Source organism: Laetiporus sulphureus, assembly GCF_001632365.1.
Source record: "Laetiporus sulphureus 93-53 unplaced genomic scaffold LAESUscaffold_21, whole genome shotgun sequence".
NCBI classification, from domain to species: Eukaryota; Fungi; Basidiomycota; class Agaricomycetes; order Polyporales; family Laetiporaceae; genus Laetiporus; species Laetiporus sulphureus.
Window position 1 is genome coordinate 337056 of NW_024468530.1, and position 12606 is coordinate 349661.

A 12606-nucleotide genomic window follows, 5' to 3' on the forward strand; every position below is an offset into this window, starting at 1 on the left:
GTGCGCATGTCCGATCCCGAAGCAGGTGCTTCAAGCTTTACAGCTGCGGAATCGCGGAAGGAACTCAGAGCTGCTTCCCGAATGTCTGCCGTTCATCGCGCGATCGGGGTAATTCTAAAGTACGCATGCATTATGTATGTGGTGCAGTAGTATGTGAACACGGACTCGAGACCCAGAGCTCGTCATCGACTTTGCACATAACAAGCCAAAGAAAAAAGTTAGAAATATAAGATAGCGCTTCTCCTGTCGGCTATCAAGTCAAGGTTAGGCTATGGGAGTGTAGGAGGTTGCAATTACATTAAGGTGACTGGCGGATCAGTCGAGGTATCAAAGTCCGCACCATTGGAAGATTGCACGCATATCTAAAACTAGACGTGGGACAAAAGATTGCGTAGCAAAAGGGCTAGTGCTTTTACCTAGCCTCGTTGAATTCTCATGAACGTTCGTGACTGCGACGAAAGGGACGTGGCGTCGGAAGGCAGTTCAGAGAAGGAGGGCGGTCATGCCAGCCACAAGGCTGAGGACAGTCGTCAAGACCGCCGCGTTCACCATTGTGGAGCCCTGAGCATCGCTGGTGGAGACACCTGACGATGTGCTACCCTCACTGCCGGCCGCGCTGCTGCTGCCCGAAGCACCAGTGGCTTCCGCGCTAGCAGAGGCCGCAGCTGCAGTCGCCGAAGCGTTTGTCGGATAGATCGATTTCGCAGCGTCTGATCCGGAACAATCATGTTAGTCAATGTCATCTACGAAAGACGATGGGCGAACTTACCAAGCGGAAGAGTGTTCGTGGAGTTATCGTTGGTTTCGATATAAGCGTTAGACAGCGGCATGTCCTGGCACTCGATGACTGGCGTGATGTTAAATGAAGGCGTGTGCGCGAGGGCCTGCGGGAGGATATAGCCGACTGCGATGTCCACGGTTTGCTGGAACAGATCATGTTCGAGCACAATGAAACCCGTGTCAATCTGGGACGAGTTGTTCATGATTGCCTCCCAATTATTCAAGACCTCGACAGCTGTGGTCGACCCGCTGGGAAGCGTGTAGTCTATGAATTCGGACGTTGAGCGCTACGCGATCAGGCACAACGTGACAGGATGGAAACCTACCTCCAGTGTCGAAAGTCTGGGTCTTGCTAATGCGAGTCCATATCACAGGGTACAAATTCATCGCCAAGCCGATGGCACGAACACGATCATCAATGTCGCCGTAGGGAGGGCGCCAGTAGATGGGCGTCACACCGAGCGCGTCCTTGATGATTTTCTTCGTCCATCCCAATTCAGCGATCACCTCTTCGTTCGTTTTCGTCGTCATGTAAGGATGACTCCATGTGTGCACCGCAATCTGGTTGCCCATCATATACTCATCCTGGAGCATAGCAGGGCGCGAGATCGCACGCGATCCCACGACAAAGAACGTTCCGCGCAAGTCCTTCTGGTCAAAGTAAGAGAGCAAGTCGGGAGTGTACGGCGACGGGCCGTCGTCGTACGTCAACCCCCACGCCTCCTTCGTGGGGCAAGTCGTGACGTCGACGTCGCGAGTGCATCCGCCGCAAGTCCACCAGCACCGACTTGAGTTGGCGGCGGCGGCGGTGTTGTTTCCACAACCTCCCAGGTTGGTCACGGGAATGTCCGGGATCTCGATGCCGGTCGCATAGACCTCTTCAATCCACGCCTTCACCTCGTCCGAGTCCGTCGGCGGCGTCTTGTCAAGAGCCGGATAGTTTGAGGGCTTAAGCGATGCCGCTGTCAAGATGTAAGTGATCGTGCTCCACGTCCCGTTGCATCTATATATGCGTACCGTTTGGCAGGGCTGGAGCGGAGGGGACCCACGTCTGGGTCGCATCGGCAGGATAAGTCGTGGAGATCGCATGCGTGGTCTGTGTACTAGCGTTCGACACGATGGACACGAGAGGCACCGCGGTAGGGTTGGTGGAAAGCAGCGAGAACGTGAGCGACTCAGTTGACGAAGACGCGGGAACTGTCAAAGCACCACTAGCACTCGAAGATGCAGAGCCAGCAACTAAGGTCACGGTGCTGGCACGGGCACGATGCTGGACAGCGTTTTCGGGATGGTGCGCAGACACGAACAATGGGAGCGCGAGGGCGCCCACGAGCGCGAACTTCATCCTCATCGCGATAGTCATGTGACAGGTGGCTAAACGAGTGGGAAGGTTTGGGTGCCGCGAGGAACGGCGAAACGGGAACGGAGGCGACGATGAGCAGGAGCTGCGTTGAAAGAGAGGATGAGAAATAGCAATACGTAGGATCAAAAACAGGTCGAGGGCAGGCGGAGCTGCAAATAATAAGATTCTTGGCAATGGCTTGGCAGGCAATCTCTCGCTCACGCCACCTTGCCGACGACGGCCAAACGGTGACTGGCAACGAGCATGCGGGAGACTAGATCATCCTCGCGCACTTATCGCGGTCCACCACCAGACGCGCCGCTCGTGCCCCGCCAAGCCTCCGATCCCGGGACAGCACGCTCGCCTGTCGACAGCCAGCCACCATGCTCGTTCGAGACGCATCCGACCAAGCACACCTCAACGTAGGGACTTGTAACTCACCTGCAGCCATGCTTGCGACGTCCGCCATCCGTCCTGACACCCACGAGCGGGGGCACGTCCAAAACAGGAAGGTGTCCAGGAAGGTCCCGAGGACGGCGAGCGTGCGCCGGTCGGCCGACTCGGTATCTAAGCATCGTGGCAACCCGATCGTCATCAACCTGTCATCGAGGATTTACCCCTGGCTTCTCCGCAACCCGGCCAGGCTTCACGTGAACCTTTCACAGCTGCGACTCCATGCAAGCGTCGAAGGCCCATTCGACACTGCAGGCGGCATACGAAAACAGTCAATGGTCAGCACCGACGGTGGCGTTAGCAGCTGTCAAACACGGAACGAAGACGTGAAAGGTGCGCACCATGTCAATCTGCTCCTGTCTGACACTCGCCCCCCACCAACAGTTGAACGGCGTTACAATTATCTCCAGTACAAATCGTGAAAGCTGGGGTAATTAGACAGGTACATTAGGTGCAGTCCGACGACGAGCCCTACACTATGAGGAGCGGACCACACGTAAGTACTATGCGCTGGAATATCAGAGAAAAGGACGAATCGGCCATTACATGGTATATATGCGTCCAAAGATGCAGTGTAAACATCAACATGCACATAGCGATAACTCACTCGGGCCTGCTTGTGAATGACAGAAATGGTCGGTACAAATGCGATGACAAGGACGTATCTGGATGCAATGGTTACGTCAAGCGAAAGAAGAGCCTTATGAGGCTCAGAGGAAGAGCGTGCAAGCACCAGCGAGCACTCCAATTGCCGCGGTGAGGAGCGCTGGGCTGACAGACATAATGCTCATGGCATCGCTGCTCTGAGCGTCGCTGCCGCCGCTGCCGCTGCCGCTACTGGCACTACCGCTGGCGCTACCAGTGCCGCTCGTGGTTTGTGTTGCTTTTGAGGCGGACGACGACACAGACACAGTGTGGTTCGCGAGGTACGCCACTATTTGGTCAAATCAATCAGCGCTACATCACTGCTACCACAGGGAGCGACGCACCGAGAGGTAGGGGATTCGAGGTGTTGTCATTTGTCTCTACGTAGGAGTTCGCGAGCGGCATGTCCAGACACTCAATGATGGGCGTCATGTTGTATTTGGGCTCATGGGCCAGAGCCTGTGGGAGGATGTAACCAGTCGCCATGTCCACAGTCTGCTCAAACAGATCATGCTCAAGCACAATGAAGCCAGTGTCGATATTGGTTGAGTTGCCCATGATTTCCTGCCACTTGTCCAGGACGGAATACACGTTCGCAGTGCCACCGACGATGCTCCAGTCTACATGGCAGAGATGGTCAGCTCTACGCTTTTTGCCGATCGTTGCAGTGCTTACCGGTAGTATCAAAGGTCATCGTCGCCGAGATACGCGTCCAGATGATGGGCGTCAAGTTCATCGCCGTCGAAATAGCACGGACACGGTCGTCAATGTCGCCGTACGGCGGGCGCCAGTAAATCGGCGTCACCCCGAGCGCGTCATGAATTATTTTCTTTGTCCATCCGAGCTCGGCGATCACTTCCTCGTTTGTCCTAGTCGTCATGTACGGATGGCTCCACGTGTGAACCGCGATCTGGTTGCCCATCATATACTCGTCCTGCAGCATCGCCGGCCGCGAGATCGCGCGCGAGCCCACGACGAAGAACGTCGAGCGGATGTCCTGTTGGTCGAAGTATTGCAGCAGGTTTGGCGTGTACGGCGACGGCCCATCGTCGTATGACACGCCCCAGTGATTCTGGGTTGGGCAATACTGAATGTCGGTCTCACGCACGCAGCCGCCGCATGTCCACCAGCAGGTTTCCGATGCGTTCGCGACCGCCGCGGTGTTGTTCGAGCAGCCTCCCGGGTTCGTTACGGGAATGTCGGGAATTTCAACGCCCGAGTTCATGACCTGCTTGACCCACTCCTGCACCATTGTCGAATCCGTAGGCGGGGTTTTGTCCAAGGTGGGATAGTTCGTGGGGATTAGCGCGATCGCTATCACCGCTAAAGTCAGCTCGGGCGGCTCCGTGATAAGTTAGCGCACTGACCATCTGGCAAGGCCGGAGCGTTCGGGATCTGCGTCGGCTTCGAGCCCGTCGCGTAAGTCGTCGAAATGGCAATCGTAGACTGGGTCTGTGCAGTGCCCGTTGCAATTTCGGAGAGCGGGAGCGCGGTCGGATTCGTGGAGGCCAAGCTGAAAGTAATTGAATCCGGGAGCGTACCCGTCGAGGTGGCGCCGGCTTCAGCAGCAGAGACCGCGGCTGAGTTGTCCGCATCAGCGGACGTCGTGGTGGTTGCATCCCTGCGGAATTTGGCGCGGTGGGCAGAGGCGAGTGCCGGGAGGGCAAGGGCGGCGAAGGCAGCGTACTTCATGACTGCGGACGAGGGACAGGAACGAAAAGGAGCGCAAGGGTTTATAGGCCACCCAGTACGGCAGTGAGGGATGAAAGCAACACGCGAAAGAAGAGAGCAGAAGGAGCGACATGCGTTTTATATGCGCAGCGAACATCAATGCTTCTTTGGACATAAACAACTTTTCGGAGCACCATCAACTTCGGCTCCGGACTGAGACGCCCGGCACCTATCCTATTAATAGACTGCCGACCAATCACGCACGGCGCACGGCCTATATAGCCCGTGTCACGGCTGGTCACGTACCTATTTTCGGCGCCAGCTATACTTATCGGTTAACGTGAGGCACAATATGATACAATGCCGGACCAACGCTGTCGGCAGCAGCTTGCCTCGCAACGTCCAGGCTTTTGGGTAACATCAATCCGCGGTGATTGAGGGTCAGTCTACTACGTTCCCAGTCTCCTCCAGGCTCACGCCCTCTTCGCCTTCTTCGGGCGCGGCTTCTCCAGGTCAATCTCCTCCTCGTCATCGTCCTCGTCCTCGCTGTCCTCTTCCTCCTCCGAGTCCATGTCGTCGCCCCCGGCCTGGCCAAGGAAATAGTCGATTGCCTCTGGGAAGATGTCGTTTGCGACGAGCACCCCGATCTAGGAATGAAGCACCATGTCACCAATGTCAACCCTCCACTGTAGGATGCACTTACGTCGTATGGATCACCTTCATGCTCAAAAAAGTTGAAGAAACTGCCACCCTCTGACGGCATGTCGTCACCATCGTCGTCCATCACCTGGGGGTGGAGCTTGGTGAGATTCTTCGAGTCATCCTTCCAGTCAATCTTCTGGGCCTGTTTGTCATAAGATATGCAATTAGCCTGGTGGCATTGGAACCGTCGCGAATTGCTCTTACCTGAGGCTCCACATCACGTTCCCACGAGAACTCAAGCATAGATTGTGTAATGCCATCCGCGTCAGGCTGATTGTCCTCCGCTGCGGGATGCGGCATGTATCGGTACTCCTTCTTCAGCACCCTGTTCGAGAAATATGGATTTTCCTTGAAATGCTGCACGTGTTGACAGTCAACGACGATGCGTCTGCACAACATGTGGCGTGCCCCACTCACAAATTCTAGCGTGAAACACCGCGACTCCCCCGAATCCCGCGCGACCCAGACGTCCTCCAGATAGCTGAGCGCGACCTGGTCCGAGTTGTGCTGTGCTTGCATCGCGAACATGTTGTGGTTCATGAGCGCGACGGCCCAGAACTTCGGGATCCCCTTTAGGATGCTCTGCCGGTCTTCATACACGGACAAGAGAAACTCCTGCGCACGGCGCTCTACATGCCGGATAACACGGCCCTGTTAGCTCGCTCTATCAAGGATGGAGGAGGGTGGGAGCGCACCTAGAATAAGCTCGCGACGCGCAAGTTCCCTTTGGATCCCCTGCAGCTTCGCCGCGTACTCGTCGGTCAGCTCGACGTCGCTGAGGGGATTTTTCTCCGTCGAATCCCCAGGGGATGCACGTTTGATGGCCTTGCTGCTCATCGTGAGGCTCTAGGAAAGGGTGGACGGGCAGAGAGGCGGTGAGACTTGGTCGTACAGCAGATGGCTTCCGAACAAATTTGGCTCAGCCACAGCGTCAAAGGGATATTTCAGACTCCGCGATACTCCGCTGCGGCCACTAATCGGCGCCACATATGTCGAAAGCACTTCCGCTTTCATCAGTTTGGTTCACGTCCGTCATGTCTTTTTACAACACATCAGTGCACGGCCTGCACAAGAAAGAACCTTAAGTAGAGGGATCCATAAGATGTGTTTTGTAGCGTCAACTGCACGACCACTGTTTTGAACCACTCGGACTAGCCACTTATTGCAACAACAGTAATATGCAAACGGTATGTTGACCAATCGCTTGCCGTGGTTTGACAAAGTTTCGCTGCATGTTGTCTCCCACAGGCACCATGCTAGACACTGTATCATGTTCCGGGTACCTCATACAATGTGGAACGCGGGACGCCTGGTCGCCGCCTCATGGACGACAACTCAATCCCGAGTCCGACTTGCTATTATGTGTCTCGATCCACATGGTCGTGTCATCTTTCACTGCACTGACTTCTCTTCTGAGAAGCGGGGTCATATCATCGATTCACTTACGATATCTGAGTGCGTGTTCAAGTGTTTCATCCTGGCACCAGTCGACTTCAAACAGCGCGTAGATCCTGTCGTTGTATGGCAGTCGACGCTCCACCGACTGTAGCATTTCCAACTGCGCTCCCCGTGGCGAAATTCTCTCACAGCTCCTGACTCGTTGCATGAGCGGAGTGTTCAGTTGGAGGCGCATAAAAAGCTCTGACCCTACGCGAAGTAGCCCTGTGCGACAGCTCACAGCTCTTTCGCGATGTCATCCTCATCTTACGTTGCATTACTCACCGTTGAGAATATCAGCATTCTTCAAGAAGCGTGAGCTCGCCTCTGGGTTGCATGTGTTCTGTGACTCACAGGCTATTGTCGCATAGCGCTGGCTGTAACTATCGCTGCGTTGCAGTCGCTGGTAAGATCAGCTTTGGCCGTGAGCGAATGAATCACTCATATCGAGAACTTTGAAGCTCTCATATTCTATGAACACATCATCCTTCTGTCAGACGAGATATCAATGCTTAGGCTGTCCAGGTTGACGTTTGCCACATTGCTTTATCTTCTGAATCGGTTCATGCTTGTGCTCTTGGGCGTAACCTACGTCCTGTCTATATTCTGGTGGGATACTCCCTTAGTGCGTTCACATCCCAGCTATGAGATGCACAACGCTGACTTGTTTTCTAGAGGTATGTCTTGATGTCATCACCGGAAGCAGCAGTCTTGAGAAGAAATAGCTGCGAATCTGTTGGGCTTCTGCAGGTGGCTGTTATTCTGATGCTGTTTACCACGACTACAGGTTGGTCACTAAGACAATGATTACAGCGAGCCCAACGTCTACTTTCCAGCGTTTTCTGCCCTTCGTACACTCGCCATTGGGGACTTCGTATACGATGCACCCGTCGACGATGGCGACGACGTCGTGGACCGCCCTACAGACTTCACCAGCAGGCCATTCACACCTGTAGGTGATACAATCGACGAGGAGATCAGAGAGGTTCCACTTGAGGTCGTAGAGGGCCCAAAAACATGCCTCATCTCGTAATGGTGCAGCAACAAGTATATAATAAACCCAATTGCATATGATCACGGTTGTGAGCAGTTTCATTGTGCCGGACCCGCATTGAAGGGCGCCAAGTCAAAAACTGTGTCGTATTCCAGGTACTCGCAGATGGATCGTCGCGTGAAACCGAACCCAGAATTCCTGGTTACAGCAGGTACTGGCCCGCTGCACTCACATTCCTATTGGGAATCGCGCTGTGGTCGTTAATGTGGTGAGCCACTTAATGTCTGTCTAGTGGCTCTTTGCGTTGATGAAATGTGCCAGTATAACTACGCCAAGACATCATATGCATACGTTGAATTCGTTGCGAACTATCCCATTTGCAGTTATAACACGTACATTTCCTTGGCGTCACAGCAAAAGTAAGTATGCCATGATCTGAATGAAAAATCATTTGGGTTTACATCGCGGTTGCAGATGTATTCATGAGTCAATATCTCTTCGAACAGCATCTCGGTGTGGATACATTGAATAGTAGCTATTATCGCGCGTGTTGGGGCAGTCTCGTCCGACTCAATTTTATTGGTGGTGACCTGGATCAAGACGTTCAAGCTCGCCAAAGAAAGCTCCAAGCTGAAGATGCCAGCGTCAGTGGGAGTACTTCTGTTCCGAGACGGTGAGCATTGGGCTTTGCAGTACCAACTACCATCTCACAGTAGCCCTTCTGGCCTTAGGCTCTTTGTACTTTGCGTATGTTTGCATTGCACTGCTACGTCCAAACCCCGGCTCATCCACTTCGATGTGCAGCACGCTACTGCTGCTGAACGGCTTAGAGATCATACTGTCGTTCGTCTATCAGCATTCCGGTGTCTGTTTGGTTTCTGTTCTCGAATCAACAAAAGCCTCAATCTAGATTCGTACAGATACCCCAGGATGTCACCAACTATATCTCAATCTTTATAACGTCGTGAGTACTTATCTATCATGTATGCTGTTCGCATGTAACTTTTTCTTCCCTAGTCTATCTTCCATCCTCGTGGGCCGTCTCATCCTGAATCTTCGCCGTAGTCTGCACAATCGTGGTGATTCACCTGACATCGATAGCGTCCACTTGGCATCTCGTATGATTGGGAATATTGGCGCAGATCTTATCCGGAGAGATGTCTCCGGTTGGATGTACATGCTGCGTTTCAATTTCAAGCCTCATCATCCCGTCATTTTTTTTCTTTCCCAATGATTGCGGTCGTCAGTGTATGCTTATGCCGAGCCGATAGTATGTGCTGGTAGATCTGGCCACGAGAAACACCGCACTTGAGCATGAGGCGCCCTGGCATGCCTGCACAATTGAAGCCCTGGATGCTCAGCGTATTGTCTGGTGTGACGGCCCCTTTGGGATGCCATCTTATATGCGACAAGATGGCTCTCAGCACCGCATACAATTATTTCTGGATTGCCGTGGCATTTAGAGGCTAACGCTCGACGTCAGGGCTGAAACAGTGATCATGCCAGCTCTTACACTCGAGCTTAAACGTTCCTCTCACTTGTGGACAATCGTGGGTCCACATCACTATCACCGCTTCCAAACTTCTCTATGAGCCCACCTTCTCAAAGAAGACACCGTTCCGAACCACCCACACCAAGAGAAACCCAAGGCCATAGATTCATGATCGCCGGCCAAGACCCACTTGGCGCGAGGACAGTCAGAGACTGCGGATCAAAAGAACAGAGTGCACGATGGGATATAAATAACCAAGTTACCGAGTCCTGACTCCTAACATGGCCAGCGGAGACATCACGCCGAGAATCAATCAACCCTCTCCTTCGCCCCCATCTCTATCTCTTCTATCTTGCTCTTCGCTCTTTGGTGCCCCTCCACCAGCTTCCGCGCGCCTGCGTCTGCGGAAGCCTTAAGCTGGTCCAGCACAGGAACGTTGAACCCCTTGCCCCTGTTGGCCGATCGGTACCCGGGGCCAGAGTAGTACACGATGTGCGTGAGCGGGATGAGGCGTGGCCAGTTGACATACTCCACGCCGTGCGCGAAGATGAAGACCAATGAGAATGACATGAGGGAAAACCAGAGAAAGAAGTAATAGGTGAGGGAGTAGTCTATTCGGGCATCAATGAATTATGCATAGATGATCGAGATTGACACTCACCAGATGTTCGTGGGAGGGTCAGCCCGGCAAAGATCATGAACAGAGAGAAATAAAAGATGTAGGGCATCTGCGCCATACATGAGCGAGAGACAAGGTGTCAATAGCTAAGTATACACTTACTGCGCGTACAATGAGACGTCTGTGGTCGCGTACCAATGACGAGGGCACCCAACCTCTCCGAGGCACGAATGCTCCAGTCATTAAATCGAATGCATCCTATCTCGATCCATCAGCCTGATAGTACCAGCAGTTCAGCAAGATCCACCGACCTGACGTGCGCCATCGAAAAAGTTGTTCTTCAAATACCGCATGACAGAGTTGTACCCATCCTCCAGCATCCCCTTGCGTGTGCGCTCGCCCGTGCGTGTGAAGTCAGTCTTCAGCGCTCCGGTCCCGCTATAGGCGATGGAGATCAAGTTTGCGTGATCCGCCCACACTGTGCAGTCTCCATCAGCCCGTGCCTAGAGACGAGCAGCATACGACGCACTCTCTCGGAAGTCTTTGATCACTTCCGGGTAGTTATCGATGACATCGTTCTCACGCAGGATCCCCAGCGCGCACAGCTGCCTGTTCAGTATCCACTTCGCAATCGCGGACTGTGCGACGTTCGTGCGGTCGAGATTGTCCATACAGTTAGTCCGGATAGCCCCCTTCTGCACCATCACAGGTTCAGGCTTTGATGCTTCGAGATGGAAGTAGCTGCAGGGTGAAAGGGTAAGTATGTCTCCTGAGGCGGAGCGTGGGAGCATACCCATAGCGTATGAGATCATCTTCTATTCTGGATAAGAGCACCTCAATACGATCCCAGTGCATATGCTTGCACTCGTTGTGGAAGTCGAAATACTCGTATCGGGAATCGGGGACACCTGCCTAAGTGAACGTCAAGCAGTGAATGCCAGTAATAGTCAACAACGAACCTCAGAGATAGAACGCTCGTACGCCTCCTTGACCGGCCCTTCGTGCCCTTCGTGGTCAACGAGGTTCACCAGGGTCTGCTCGCCATAGATCGACATGTTCGCCAGCAAGTGCTTCCGGGTAGCGTTGACCTAATTCCTCATCATCAGTCCATGAGCATATGCATACCGCAAGGAACACGGACCGTCTCCTGCAGGTCCATGATCTGAAGGTCCGGCTTATACCGCAGCGTATTCACCTCAGCCCAAAACACCGGAACGCTGCCGCGAGTCTGAACAAAGCTCAACTGGACGCTCGTATCATCCGGCCCAACCAAGAGAATCTGTTCCGTCTCGTTGAAGTTCGCAGCGCGCCCGTCCCGGTCGATACCTCGACGGAAGTACCGCGTTCCAGCGCGATACCTCGAGCGGCGGCTGATGAGGCAAATGCGCAGTGGGTGGCCATTGATGTTCTCGCCTCGAACGTCAAATGCTGGCGATGATACGGTCGGATGAGCCACATCTACCTCAAGTATAGGATATACGTACATCCGTACAACAGCGGCAGAATGTAAGCACTGAGCTATACACGATATCAGCATACAGTGTGGAGCAACAATAGGATGAGGACTTCGAACATTTTGGTCAGGATTGCTCCTTGTGACCTCGATGAACCGTGTCTGCAGGAACCTGTTCCGCAGCATGAGCATGCGCAGTTACAACCACCCATACGGTGTGCTCACTTGTTCCAGAAGAACCTATCGTCCGCCTAATACAATCTTCAGATGATCCACAAAGTACACCGAGGGCGCCGACTCACCACTTCCCACAGCGGCCTGTTAGCATCCTCTCGCAGCGTCGCCCACTGCGCCTGCAAGCGCCGCGTGAGGTCCCACGCATAGCTAAAGAAAAATGCCCCGCCCGCGAGATGAGAGCGCACGAGCGCGAGGAGGTGCGATTCGACAGGATGCGACGGCGCTGTGGCAGAGACATCCGGGTTCAGCGGGAGGATATCGTATTCGGTCGCGCGGTATACGTTATGGCCCATCAGCCGGCCGCGCAGCTCGCGCCCGGTGATGACAATGATATAGTCCGCTGGAGCCAGGGAATGAGAGACGAGTAAGCTGGATGAGGAAAGGTAAGGCGCACTGAGCGCGAGCGAGATGAGCCCGTAGATGCCGTATATTGTCTTGCTATAGCGTTCAGCGGTGACGGGCAGTGGCGCGTTCGGTGCTGGGTAACACATGTTATCTATCGGCTGAGCCCCGAGAGAAGACGGTGCAGACTCACCATTGAGGACGATGTCGCCCGAGTTTCGGTAGATGGTTAGAGAACGCGCGCCGACCGGTTCCGCAGGGACGAAGGTGTACGTCTCGTTCCCATTCGTGTATCTGCGTGTACGCTCAGCAGTCAGTCACATCTGACGAGCTACAAGTGTGCGTGCATACAGGGTTAATCGTTGATGCAGCGTCTTTGGGAACATGGTGGCGAGGAGAAGAGCAAGAATGTGCGCGGCATACAGCAGGCACACGCATC

At 54.0% G+C, this 12606-nt stretch overlaps 7 protein-coding genes across 7 annotated transcripts; 3 read left to right on the forward strand and 4 right to left on the reverse strand.

Annotated features, from left to right (window-relative positions):
* Positions 1-483: 483 nt before the first annotated feature.
* Positions 484-2131, reverse strand: LAESUDRAFT_759497 (carbohydrate esterase family 4 protein; the record flags this gene model as incomplete). Its single annotated transcript, XM_040912600.1, has 4 exons — positions 484-710; positions 770-1045; positions 1107-1742; positions 1798-2131. 4 exons carry the CDS (start codon positions 2129-2131, stop codon positions 484-486), a joined length of 1473 nt encoding a protein of 490 aa, XP_040764055.1.
* LAESUDRAFT_726146 (uncharacterized protein) lies at positions 2119-2675 on the forward strand (the record flags this gene model as incomplete). The annotated part of the gene is made up of 1 exon (XM_040908970.1): positions 2119-2675. A coding segment is annotated over exon 1 (156 nt), but the record flags the coding sequence as incomplete, so codon positions are not given.
* Positions 2676-3132: 457 nt separating this feature from the next.
* On the reverse strand, positions 3133-4993 carry LAESUDRAFT_726147 (carbohydrate esterase family 4 protein). The gene is made up of 4 exons (XM_040908971.1): positions 4588-4993; positions 3896-4534; positions 3565-3840; positions 3133-3509 (listed from the first exon to the last, which is right to left on the reverse strand). The coding sequence occupies exons 1-4, from the start codon at positions 4910-4912 to the stop codon at positions 3286-3288; spliced, it is 1464 nt and encodes a 487-aa protein (XP_040764057.1). The 5' UTR covers positions 4913-4993; the 3' UTR covers positions 3133-3285.
* Positions 4994-5267: 274 nt separating this feature from the next.
* On the reverse strand, positions 5268-6484 carry LAESUDRAFT_726148 (uncharacterized protein). Its single transcript, XM_040908972.1, has 5 exons — positions 6289-6484; positions 6011-6222; positions 5798-5950; positions 5595-5735; positions 5268-5538 (listed from the first exon to the last, which is right to left on the reverse strand). Exons 2-5 carry the CDS (start codon positions 6119-6121, stop codon positions 5365-5367), a joined length of 579 nt encoding a protein of 192 aa, XP_040764058.1. The 5' UTR covers positions 6122-6222; positions 6289-6484; the 3' UTR covers positions 5268-5364.
* Positions 6485-7109: 625 nt separating this feature from the next.
* On the forward strand, positions 7110-8161 carry LAESUDRAFT_190473 (uncharacterized protein). The gene is made up of 6 exons (XM_040901509.1): positions 7110-7345; positions 7402-7436; positions 7492-7657; positions 7756-7780; positions 7844-8112; positions 8157-8161. Exons 1-5 carry the CDS (start codon positions 7284-7286, stop codon positions 7988-7990), a joined length of 435 nt encoding a protein of 144 aa, XP_040764059.1. The 5' UTR covers positions 7110-7283; the 3' UTR covers positions 7991-8112; positions 8157-8161.
* On the forward strand, positions 7970-9214 carry LAESUDRAFT_190179 (uncharacterized protein). The gene is made up of 8 exons (XM_040901508.1): positions 7970-8112; positions 8180-8292; positions 8346-8443; positions 8499-8697; positions 8756-8771; positions 8829-8889; positions 8945-8988; positions 9042-9214. Exons 1-8 carry the CDS (start codon positions 8101-8103, stop codon positions 9087-9089), a joined length of 591 nt encoding a protein of 196 aa, XP_040764060.1. The 5' UTR covers positions 7970-8100; the 3' UTR covers positions 9090-9214.
* Positions 9215-9511: 297 nt separating this feature from the next.
* On the reverse strand, positions 9512-12577 carry LAESUDRAFT_700727 (uncharacterized protein). Its single transcript, XM_040906426.1, has 15 exons — positions 12519-12577; positions 12361-12461; positions 12220-12303; positions 11891-12165; positions 11820-11839; positions 11709-11766; positions 11620-11653; positions 11277-11563; positions 11095-11223; positions 10929-11047; positions 10665-10876; positions 10447-10613; positions 10298-10393; positions 10178-10244; positions 9512-10127 (listed from the first exon to the last, which is right to left on the reverse strand). The coding sequence occupies exons 1-15, from the start codon at positions 12551-12553 to the stop codon at positions 9826-9828; spliced, it is 1986 nt and encodes a 661-aa protein (XP_040764061.1). The 5' UTR covers positions 12554-12577; the 3' UTR covers positions 9512-9825.
* Positions 12578-12606: the final 29 nt, after the last annotated feature.